Here is a 12,376-nt window from a genome sequence, read left to right on the forward strand (position 1 = left end):
ACATGAAATATATCTGTACGTGTTTCTCCACCTCAGACACTAGCTGGTGATTGTTAGTGCTTCTAGGATGGCGTTGCGAGTCATGGATGGAATTAAATCTTTTCAGCAACATCCTGCATTTGCGATTAAAGCATGTGTGATTAAAAAAACAAGCACTGAACATTGATCAAGCAAGTCAAAGCTGGTACCCTTCTCAAAGACCAGGGAAATACCCAGTTCCTGTCCACTCTAGCCATCCCTTCCCACCTAAGGCGGGAAGGACTGAGACCCACTTGTGAAGTCCACCTGTTAAGTCCAAAACTGAGACCTTAAAAAAAAAACAACAACTGAGACCTTACCCTAGAACTAGCGAATGCTTGCCCCGCCCCCCCCCCCCCCCCCCCCCACACCTCACCACCAGGCCAGCCACGGCCTACCTTTTTTTACCCAACACACATGTCTGGCTATGAAGACAAAATTATAAGAACGGAGAAAAAATAGAACCATATAAAATGCACAATTAAAATAATAAAATGCAGAAAAAGAGTACAAGACAAAAATAGGAAAAAAGAACAAGGGCAACAAAGAGAAAACAGCAGCAAATATGGTAGATGCTACAACTACATCAATGATCACTTTAAACATCAACAGTCTAAATGCACCAATTTTATTTCATTTATTTATTTATTTACTTATTTACTTACTTACTTACTTACTTACTTACTTATTTGAAAAAGAGCAAGCACATGCAAGCAGGGGGAAAGGGGCAGAGAGAGAAAGACTCTCCAGCAGGCATCACGCTCAGCATGGAACCTGATGTGGGGCTCGATCCCATGACCCTGGGATCATGACCTGAGCCAAAATCAAGAGTCACATGCTCAACCAACTGAGCCACCCAGGCGCCCTTAAATGCACCAATTAAAAGACAGAGATTGTCAGAGTGGATCCAAAAACAAGATCTAACAACATGTTTTCAAAAAGGAACCCACCTTAAATATAAAGACACACATAGATTAACAGTAAATGAGTATAGAAAAATATATCAGGCTAACATTAGTAAAAAATATAATTAAAAGTTTCGTTAAAATATGCCGTGCTAACATTAATTTGAAAAGGGGAGGTAGTTTTTTAATTTCAGACAAAGAAGACTTCAAAAGGAAAGTTATCAGGAATAAAGAAGGTCATTACATATTGTAAATTGGTCAATCCTACAAGAAGACATAAAGATCTTTAATGTGGGTGCACCTAACAACAGAGGCAAAAGTTGATAGAACTACAAAGAGAAATAGATGCATCAACTATCATAGTTGGAGTCTTCGATATCCCTCCATCACAAATGGACAGATCCAGCAGGCAGAAATTCAGTAAGGACAGAGTTAAACTCAGCAGCACCATCAGTCGACTAGATATAATAGACATCTACAGACAGTATCATCAAACAGCAGAACACATTCTTCCCTGCTCTCACAGGACATTCACCAAAGGACACCACATTCAGGGCCACCAAACATACCTGAACAAATTTAAAAGAATAGAAATTGTACAATATCTGCTTTCAGATCACAGTGGAGTTAAACTAAAAATCAAAAAATCGATCAATCAATCAATAAACTAAAAATCAATAATGGCAAGATAGCTGGAGAATCCTAAGATGTATGGAGTTAAACGACACACTTCTAATCGATACATGGGTCAAATAAGGAACCTCGAGGGAAATTTTTCAATATTTGAACTAAGTGAAAATGAGAACAAACCAGTCAGACCTTTTGTGTTAGAAGAAGTAACAACATGCAGCATGCTGAGAAGCAAATTAAAAAATTTACCTCATACAACAGTATTATTGCCATGTGTCTGCAGAGCAATTGGGAGAATAGACATTTCCCATTTCTGTGGACTGTGGAGAAAAATAAAAGGTGCACAGGTTGTAGCAGGAGACCTTGTGCTCCATAAAAAGTTTGGAGCTAGAGTAAATAAGTGTGTTTAATGTTTACTAATTGCCAAATGAATAAGGAATTGCTAACTTGGGTGCATGAATCGTGGGTGGGCCTTAATGAGAGAATGTGGTGAGGTAGCAGTGGGTACATGAAGTTATGAACGCCAGGTGCATTTTTCAGGGAAGCGAGTCCATTGCTTATATTTAAGGACCTCAAATTTTCAAGCCACTTTTTCTACCAGTTGACCGGTGCCATTTGCATCGTCACTATGGTCTTACCAGGAACTTGCACCATGGTCAAGAGTTAGGAGAGGGGTGAGTTATTAAATCCAATCAGTGTTTAACAAAAATTTACTGAGAATCTTCTATATGCCACGCCAGCTATTGTTGGCAGAAGATACAATTTTCATAAGAAGACAGAGTCCTTGCTTTCATGGAGTAATGAAATTCAGCAAAGATCAAAACTGAGGGCGCAAGAGAAGCCATCTTTTGTTTTGTTTTTTTTTCATTCTGTATTGTTTTTGGCTACAGTTCTTTGGAAATGAGTACAAATGTTCAGTGGAGATTGGTTTAAGAGAGTAATAACGGATTATTCTGTTTCAGCACTCTGGTATACAGCCTCCATTATACACTAAGTGAAAAATATTTTTCTTTCAAGGTAACTGAACTGCACAACATCAAAAATATAACCAGACTGCCTCGAGAGACAAAGAAGCATGCAGTAGCAATTATCTTTCATGATGAAACGTCCAAGACATTTGCCTGTGAGTCAGGTAAGCAATTGCAGCCTCTGTCTACAGTTTGTGGAAATTGAACTGTGCCCGAGACAATGGCCCAGATGGATGAAGTTACACCACTGACTAGGAAGGCGTTTTGTGGTAAGACTGGGCTGTAGAAGACTTTAGGAGGAAGCTCAACATATTGATTTCTACAGATGTTTTGGGTGCTTGTTTGTCATCTGTCTGTGTCTGGATTTTGCTCCCAGGTGGTCAGAGGACTCTGGAGGTTTCCATGCGAGCTTGAAGAATTAAGTAAACGGTGCCTGGGAGCTGTTGTCAGGGCAAGCTTGTGACTCGTACTCTGGTCCTTGCCGGGTGCGGCTGTAGGCACTCAGTGGGAAAATAATTGCGCTGCCACGAAAGTGTGGCAGAGCACAGCCGAAGTCCCCAGACATTCCAGAACAGAACTTGAGCAATTGGTTGCTTTCATGGCTTCTCAATACTACAGGGGAATACATTTCAGATTGAATTTTGGCATCCCAGCTCATAAAGCACTCTGACATCATTGAGACACAAGGCAGTTTATGGTTCGAACTTGCAGTATTTTTCATTTTGAAATCCCTGTGCTAAGTAACGTATTAGTTGGCTTATTACAGCTTTTTAAAGATTTTGCTCAGTGGAGGAGTGCATTCCTTTTACAGTGGATGGAAGCAAAAGACAGTAAGCGTTCAAAAGACGTGAATTTAAAGTAATAGGTCTTTAGCAGAAGCCTTACTATTTTTTGAAAAGGAAATAAAGCTTCTGGAGTTACGAAGTTTCTAGGTGTCATTCATACCAGGTTCTCTTATTCTTTATTCGCCTTGTCCGAATAAAATGGTTCACACCTCCTCACCTACGCTTCTCTCGGTTTTGCTGAAGTGAATTGGGACTTATCAAAGTGTTTCTCTCTCCTTGGATGCTTTTAATCCCTTTTGCCATCCTTCTCTCCGCCCGTCATCTGGACTCATTTCATCACTTAAAATTGACTTTTGGCATCGCATAGAAGTCCGGTAACTGGTGATATCAATTCCATTTTATAACGGAACCTGTCCCAACCTTGCCGTTATTCACATCTAAAAGTGCGTGTGCCTTCATGTTTCCTGTCTAACCGGTTCACTTTTCTCTGAGCCCTTAGCTCTTGTCTCCTATTGAAACTAACAACCAGAAAATTGGTTTTCCAGAAAAGATAAAAGATAATTTTCACTATTGTTTGTATGTTTGTGCTGCTTTACATTTTTGAAATTATACTGGGCCATGTTGTGTGTATGCTTAGGCAACGCTGAAGTCTGTTATTTCAATGAAGAATGATATCGAATTATGTTTCTGAAATTCGGACTCAAGAGTCATAACCCACAAGTCTGACACTGGAAGCTTTTTAAGATTATTTTTATTTGTATTTTCTTTGTGGCAGTGGTGGTTTCATGGCTCATGTAAGAGTTTTGACAGATGCAGGGTCCCTCGTTAGAACGAAATGGCCTTAATATCCAGGAGAGGAATTTGCAGACATCGAGGCTGAAGATAGATCCAAGTGTAAAACTAAAAGAATGGTTTTATTTGGATTCCTAGCACGGAGTTTTCAACTAGTTTAAATTATGACTTATTTGAATTATTTGTTTTTTAAATCACTTTTTTGTATGTAGATAGAGCGGTCTGCTTGACGGCTTTCACTTGCTGGTAGTGAAAGTATTTAAGAAACTTTGGCACAAGCTTCTTAAATTTTCTTAACTTCATGGCACATGACAGTGGAAAACAAAGAAACTGCTTGAAACACATAAACAGGGAATTTGAGTATCTTTTCTAGCAGATTTTATTTTTTAGATCAATGTTAATTAAGATCAGTAGTCCATGTCTGTTGATAAAATGGCAAAATTATTTGGGGAAAAAAAGAGCCCAACGGTAAAGCAGTCACAGATGTGAAAATCAAAATAGCAATATGGTTGAAGCCAAAATGAAAAGGAGCTCTCAGATTTATTTCTAATGCGAATGCATGTAAAAGTATATTCTCATGATGGCTACTGAGAATGTGAATTGCCTCAATTTTTTCTTTCGAGAAAACCAACAACTGCTATTAAATAATATGCATACCCTTGACTCAGTGAGCCTCTTTGGGAACATATCCTGTATGAATATATGCACCAGTACGTGAGGTCGTAGGTTTAAGCAAATTATGTGTAATTACAACAAAATCAGAAACAAATGAATGGCTATCAAGAAAATACTTGAACGAATTGCGGTATATCCTCATCACAAGATATTATGCAATCACTAGGAAGAATTCTGAGTAAGCCAATTAACTTGAAGACACTTGTATGAATTTTAGTACCTCAAGCAAAACATGTCATCAGAGAAGTGCGTACTGAATAATGGCATTTGTAAAAGAAACAATGAGAGAGATAGTGTGTGTTTTAACACGTGTTACCTGGGGTGAGAAGAGATAGTAATGAAGTGGTTGGAAAAGGAAGATGGGGAAAAATGCAAGCAAAAAAGGGAAAAGAAGAAAATACCCAGCATAGAACTATCTCATTTATATGAAATGAACAGGTGAAGGTGTGAATGCATGCATCCAGTGTTTAGAGTAAGTTAGTCACTAGGGGCGCCTGGGTGGCGCAGTCGGTTAAGCGTCCGACTTCAGCCAGGTCACGATCTTGCGGTCCGTGAGTTCGAGCCCCGCGTCGGGCTCTGGGCTGACGGCTCAGAGCCTGGAGCCTGTTTCCGATTCTGTGTCTCCCTCTCTCTCTGCCCCTCCCCCGTTCATGCTCTGTCTCTCTCTGTCCCAAAAATGAATAAACGTTGAGAAAAAAAATTAAAAAAAAAAAAATAAAGTAAGTTAGTCACTAGGGAAATGCAAATTAAAACTACAGTGAGAAAAAAACAAAAACCATAAAACCACAATAAGCTGTCACTATGCCCCTGTCAGAATGGCTAAAAGTTTTTTTTTTTTTAAAGTAACACCACCAAATGTTTGTGAGGATGCAGAGAAACTAGATCCCTCATCCATTGTTGGCAGGATTATAAAACGGTAAAGCCACTTCGGAAAATGGCGAGCAGCTTCTTATAAAATTAACCATGTAATGATTCCACAATGCAGCAATTGCCTTCTTGGACATTTATCTCGGGAAAAAAATGGAAATTTATGTTCATGCACATACATATACACATACAAAAAAATATTCATAATAGCATTGCTCACAATAGCCAAAAGCCGGAAAGAAGCCAGAGGTCTTTTAACAAACTGTGGTGCATTCACACCATGAAACACCCCTCAGCGACAAAAAGGAACACACTATTGATAAATGCAGCAACCTGGATGAGTCTTGAGTGAATTATGCCAACCAAGCGAAAGAACGTCAATCCGAAAAGATTACGTATTTTGTGAATCCATTTGTGTAACATCTGTGAAATGACAAATTTTAGAAATGGAGAACAGAGTCCTTGTCAGAGGTTAAGAATGGGATCGGAGGTGTGGGGGCCCAAGGGGATGAAGGGTCGTAAAAGTAACATGAACTTGCGTTGGCACTGAGCAGTTATCCTGATTATAATGGTGCATAAACACACCCACACAGGTGGCAAATTATGTACAGAACTTACACACACACAAGTAAGTACAAGTAGAACTGGGGAAATCTGAATAAGATCAGTGCACAATCAATGTCATTATCTTGGCTGTGATATTATACTATAATTTTGCAAAACATTACCATTGGGGGAAAGTGGGCAAAGTTTACACAGAATCTCTCTATAATATTTTTATTACTACTGTACTTACCTCAAAAATCTTTGCAGTAGAAAATATCTCTATACTATCTCTAAGGTCATCTGTGATATATTTTTAAGTTAATGACAGGCTAGGGGGGACTTGGAGGGGAAAAAAAAATGTTTGGTATATTCTAATACGGTAAAAAGTAACTGACAACAGTAATGACAAACAACAAAAATAATCCTAAGTGTGTGCCTATGTAGCTTCTGTATGTTTTGTGAACACAAAGAAACATGGACAAGGGGACACATGTGTGTGTTGTTCCTTCTAACGGGACTCCTTGCGTGAGCCCCTCCCCAGCCTACGATGCCCCCTGCGCACCGTTTCTCCTGGACGTTTCCACGTGTGCTTTCATTTTGGCACTGGTGTCTCATGCCCTTCACATCAGTGCCTATGCTCTCCACATCCACAGCACCCTGACCTTGGCTTTCACTTACCCTGTTCACCATCTCTCCATCTTATATAAGCTCAATGAGGACATGACCATGTTTTCCTTCTCACCTTAGACTCACCAGCATCACGGTGCTAATGCAAATGTGTTGCATTAATGAAGTAATAAATGAGCAAAATTTGTATGTAAGTCTTGTGATAATGATGTATTTATCATTCAGCTTTTCCCAAGAGATATTTTTTTTTCAAAACAACTTTTTGAAACTAATTTGGCAGCCCCATGGGGAAAATTGTTTAAGTTGCCAGATGACAGATCGTTGTGTGTTTGTGATAGCCTGAGAGGGAGTAAGTGATCATTGTGCTGTGTGTGTGTGTTTGTGTGTGTGAATTGCCATGGCCCACCAGACCCGCTGCGATAACTCTATGAGTGGAATGTTGTGGAACACAAATAACAATTTCTGGAGCTTGCCTATTACTTGAAGAGACCCCTTGATCCTTGTTTTTTTTTTTTTTTGGACATGTTCACTCTCAAGTCAATGCCTACTAAATGAAGGAGCAGATGGCTTAGATGTTGGAAACCCAGTATCTGGCTAAGAGATTCTGCTTATCGTCATTAAGGAAAAGAGAAAGAAGGGAAAAGAGCTCAACTATGCCAGTATAGGAATACCTAAGGGATATTGCGGGTTTGGTCCCAGACCACCACAATAAAGTGAATGTTGCAATAAAGTGAGTCAAATGAATTTTTTAGTTTCCCAGGGCATATAAAAGCTATGTTTATACTAAAACTGTAGTCTATTAAGTGCGCAATAGCATTATGACTAAAAAAATGCACATACCTTCAACATACTCAAATAAAATGCAACCTTTCACATTAAAAAAAATTGCACATACCTTAATTTAAAAAGACTTCTTTGCCAAAAAATGCTGACCGTCATCTGAGCTTTCAGCAAGTACAGTAATCTTTTTGCTGAGGGAGCGTCTAGCCTCAGTGTCAACGGATCAGGGTGGTAGTTGATGAAGGTTGGGGTGACTGTGGCAGTTTCTTAAAATAAGACAGTGAAGTTTGCCATATCGGCTGACTCTTCCTTTCATGAACAATTTCTCTGTAGCAAGCAATGCTGTTTGATAGCAGTTCACCCACAGTAGAACTTCTTTCAAAATTGGATCCAGTCCTCTCAACACCTGCGTCTGCTTTATCAACTAAGTTTATGGGGAATATTCTCAATCTTTGATGTCATTTCAACAATCTTTACAGCATCTTCAGCAGGAGCAGATTCCATATCAATAAACCATGTTCCTTGGTCACACATACGCAGTCACTCCTCATCCATTGAAATTTTACCATGAGATTGTAGCAATCCAGTCACATCTTCAGGCTCCACTTCTGATTCTAGTTTTCTTGCTGTGTCCACCACATGGGTAGTCATTTCCCTCACAGACGTCTTGAACTCCTCAAAGTCGTCCACATGGGTTGGAGTCAACTTCTTCCAGAGTCCTGTTGTGTTCATACTTTGGCCTCTTCCCACGAATCACGAATGTTCTCACTGGCATCTAGAACGGTGGATGCTTTCCAGAGGTGTGCAGTTGACTTTGCCCAGATCCATCAGAGGAATCGCTATCGGTGGCGGCTGTAGCTGAAATTACTCCTTGATCCATCAGCTGTAGAATGGATGTTGTGTTAGCAGGCATGAAAACAGCATTCCTCTTGCTGTACATCTTGGTCACAGCTCTTGAGTGACCAGATGCATGGTCAACGAGCAGTCCTATTTTGAAAGAAACCTTATTTTCTGAGAAACATGTCTCAACCGTGGGCTTGAAGTATTCAGGAAGCCATGTTGTAAACAGAGGTGCCATCATCCAGGCTTTGGTATTCCATTTACAGAGCACGGGCAGAGTAGATTTAGCATAATTCTTCAGTTCCTAGCATTTTCAGAATGGTAGGTGAGCACTGGCTTCAACATAAAGTCATCACCTGCATTAGTTCCTAACAAGTCAGCCCGTCCCTTGAAGCTTTGAAGCCAAACATTGACTTTTCCTCTCTAGCTATGAAAATCCTAGATGCCATCTTCTTCCAACGGAAGGCTGTTTCCATCTATACTGAAAACCTGTTGTTTCATGCCACCACTTTCATGAAATATCTTAACTCAGTTTCCTAAATAACTTGCTGTAGCCTCTACATCAGCTCTTTCTGTTTCACCCTGTATTTTTATATAACAGAGATGGCTTCTTCCCTTTAAATCTTATGCGCCAACCTCTACTAGCTTCAAACTTCTTCTGCAGCTTCCTCACCTCTCTGCAAACAACTGAAGAGAGTTTGGGCCTTGCTCTGGGTTAGGCTTTGGGTGAAGGGAATGTCATGGCTGGTTTGATCTTCTGTCCAGACCGCCACTACTTTCTTTGTATCAGCAAGAAGACTGTTACATTTTATTAGCCCTGGCTTCACAAGAGTAGCACTTTTAATTTCTCTCAAGAACTTCTCCTTTGCATTCACAACATGGCTAATGTCACAACTTGTGCCTGTCTCAGCTTTTGATATACTTTCCTCACTAAGCTTAATCATTTCTAGCTTTTGATTTAAAATGAGAGATGTGTGACTCCTGCTTTCACTTGAACACTGAGGGGCCATTATAGGTGTATTAATAGGCCTAATTTCAGTACTGTTGTTTCTCAGGGAATGAGGAGGCCTGAGGAGAAGGAGAGAGATGGGGACAGTGGAACAGTCAGAAACACACGCAGCATTTGTTAGTTAATTTCGCCATCTGGTATGGGCACAGTTTGCGCCATTCCAGAACAATGACAATAATATCATCAAAGATCACTGATCACAGTTACCATAACAAATACAGTATCACAAAAAAGTGGGAAATGTTGCCAGAATTACCAAAATGTGACACAAAATGAGCAAATGCTGTTGGGAAGATGATGTCAGTAGACTTTATGATGTAGGGTTGCCATGACCCTTCCATTTGTAAACACCTTGACATCAGCTTAGCACACAAAGTGCTAGTAAAGCGAAACATACTAAAACGTGGTATGCCCGTATGTGGAATCTGGAAACTTATCTCCAACTAATTTAAGGCGACTTGTATTTAGCGTCTGAACAACCTGGTTAATTTCCAAAATAATTATTTGAAGCACTGAATTTATCCATAATATGATGAAGTTATTTTTATAATTTCTTCCATCCAAAATATATAATGAAATATCCATGAATTGAATAAATTCCCCCATATTAAAAATGAAAAATATTTGAGTAAATCCCAAGTCCCCATATATCCATATACTTATAATTAATTTTTAAAAATTTTGCGTAAGTATTACTTTGTACCCAAAATACCTGGATGTCAGTTTGTCTACATTATATTATCCAAATTCTATATCCTTACTTCTAAGAGAATCTTATTTTCTAAAATAATATCTTTTCCCCATACCTGTTTGTATTAGTCAGTAAGATACATTTGGGTCTTACATTATTATTGTTGATTGTTTTAACAAAGCTTTTGTTTTTTTTAATGTTTATTTTTGAGAGAGAGAGAGAGAGAGAGAGAGAGAGAGAGACTATGAGTGGGGGAGGGGCAGAGAGAGAGGGAGACTCAGAATCTGAAGCAGGCTCCAGGCTCTGAGCTGTCAGCACTGACAAGCCATGAGGTCATGGCCTGAGCCAAAGTCGGACGCTCAACCGATTGAGCCACCCAGGCGCCCCTAACAAAGCATTTTTAATCCAGAGGATTCTCTGTGGTTTTCTGCTTCTCACACTTCACATAATCCTTCTTACCACAAATAAGTTCAAAAAGGATACAGTCAAAAATTATTCTTCAAATCAAAATGAAAGGTAATAGGCATGCATCGAAGTCTTTACTTTGATTAGCACTTTTGTTATATACGCAATTACAAAACCTATGTTGGTTCTCACCTGTGGCACAGAACCTGTAAACAGAAATAAACTTATGCCTTTGTGTTACAGCTTTACATGCTAGACAAAGATACCGTTTTTGGAGTTAGATGAATGGAACTCACTACAAATGTAGCCCAATATTATAAATACAATGTAATAAATACAATGTGTGTACATGATTTCACCAAAAGTATTTTTTTTTTATTTTTAAAAAGCATTTCTATTTCCCAATTAAGAGATCCTTTGAACCATGTAGATTATTTAATTTTGGAAGGGTTCAACTTATGCTCATGAATGAGGGGAAGGTCCCCATATAAAGGTTCTGTTACTTCAGGTACTCACTGCTGGTTGTACAACTTTCCACATTTGTGGCAATAAAACTAACTTAATAGAAGTAAGCCAGGAAAACACCTAGTAGGTTTTGATAATCGTTGAGTTGTATTGTCAAATATGACTTTAAATTGTTAAAGCATAGTTTATAGAACTCAAAGTAACAGCTGGTATATATCCAGTACAAAGGATAAAATCAATTTTATTGCATTTAAGAAGTGAAATTTGGGTGTGGTATTAGAAAAATAGTAAGCACTGCTGCTCAGAGTTACATGGTCTGTGGATAAACATAATCCTTCAGTTTTAAGTTTCAAGTGATGTCAGCCCAGCACATCTTACGAGCAGTCCATTTACTTTGGGGATAATGGGAGACATTTCTGTTTACTGATTGTTCAATACCAATGACAACTTGAATGAATTTGGAACAACTTCTATTTCTAGCTGACTCAGTCACTGTGGAAAAGAATGGCTGGTTTATAACCATCTGGTCCTTAGCTATCCTGCTAAGAGATTTGGAAGAAATCATTAAAAAACAGAATCTAGTGGCCTTATGTGATCTGAAATGTGTTGGGATTTTGAAGTTATTTCTTTAGGGAGAGAGAAATGCTGTGTAGCACTGACAGTGTAATGGGACTAAATTCTTAGTGTTCTTTGTCAACTCACATTGAATAAAAATACCAAACCTTAAGTTGCACCCTCTCATAAAAAGGCTAAATTAATTCGGTAAAATGTGGGCATGGTGTTATAACGTTGACGTGATAAACAAGTCAGAGACAGAAGTGATCCGACCAGCATCTTATGACTTCATTCCCTGCACTGTCCAGGCACTAATGTGTAATGCAGGTGAGTGAAATGGTCTGTAGATTCAGTGGAAGGCAGTCCCTGCCTAGCCACCAAAATCATGGCTGAAGTGAGTTCGTCTTAGGATGAAATGTGGCCAGTACACCAAACCTGAAAGAGGTCCTCTGATTTAGGGCACTGAAAACACAGAGGAATTGGTTCACTGTGAAAGAAAAATGCATAAGCTAATTAACGTTTAATTGGAGTGTATGCCATTAAATGTAATGTGTGTAATACTGATGAATCCTGGTTTACTCGCTCGTTAAGACTGATAAACTCTGGAAATTGATGTCTGGAGAATAAAATCTAATACAAATCCTAGAGTACCTCTTTCTGCCCCGATTCCAATGGTTTGCTCTTTCAGTTTGACCGGTCACCCTTTAGATGCCTACCTTTGAACTCTGTGGACAGTGGAAGGAACTACAGCTCACGGGCCGTCTGCTGTGCCCGCACTCTGTCACATGGTCACTCCATTCTCGCACCCTGCGTGCTAC

At 39.2% G+C, this 12,376-nt stretch overlaps 1 protein-coding gene across 1 annotated transcript in view; it reads left to right on the forward strand.

Annotated features, from left to right (window-relative positions):
- DOK6 (docking protein 6) overlaps window positions 1-12,376 on the forward strand; it is a 369,110-nt gene that overhangs the window by 137,580 nt on the left and 219,154 nt on the right. Inside the window, exon 3 of the mRNA XM_047828764.1 lies at window positions 2,571-2,685. Coding sequence (XP_047684720.1) covers window positions 2,571-2,685 — 115 coding nt within the window. The remainder of the gene's footprint in view (window positions 1-2,570; window positions 2,686-12,376) is intronic.

Source organism: Prionailurus viverrinus, chromosome D3 (assembly GCF_022837055.1).
Source record: "Prionailurus viverrinus isolate Anna chromosome D3, UM_Priviv_1.0, whole genome shotgun sequence".
NCBI classification, from domain to species: domain Eukaryota; kingdom Metazoa; phylum Chordata; class Mammalia; order Carnivora; family Felidae; genus Prionailurus; species Prionailurus viverrinus.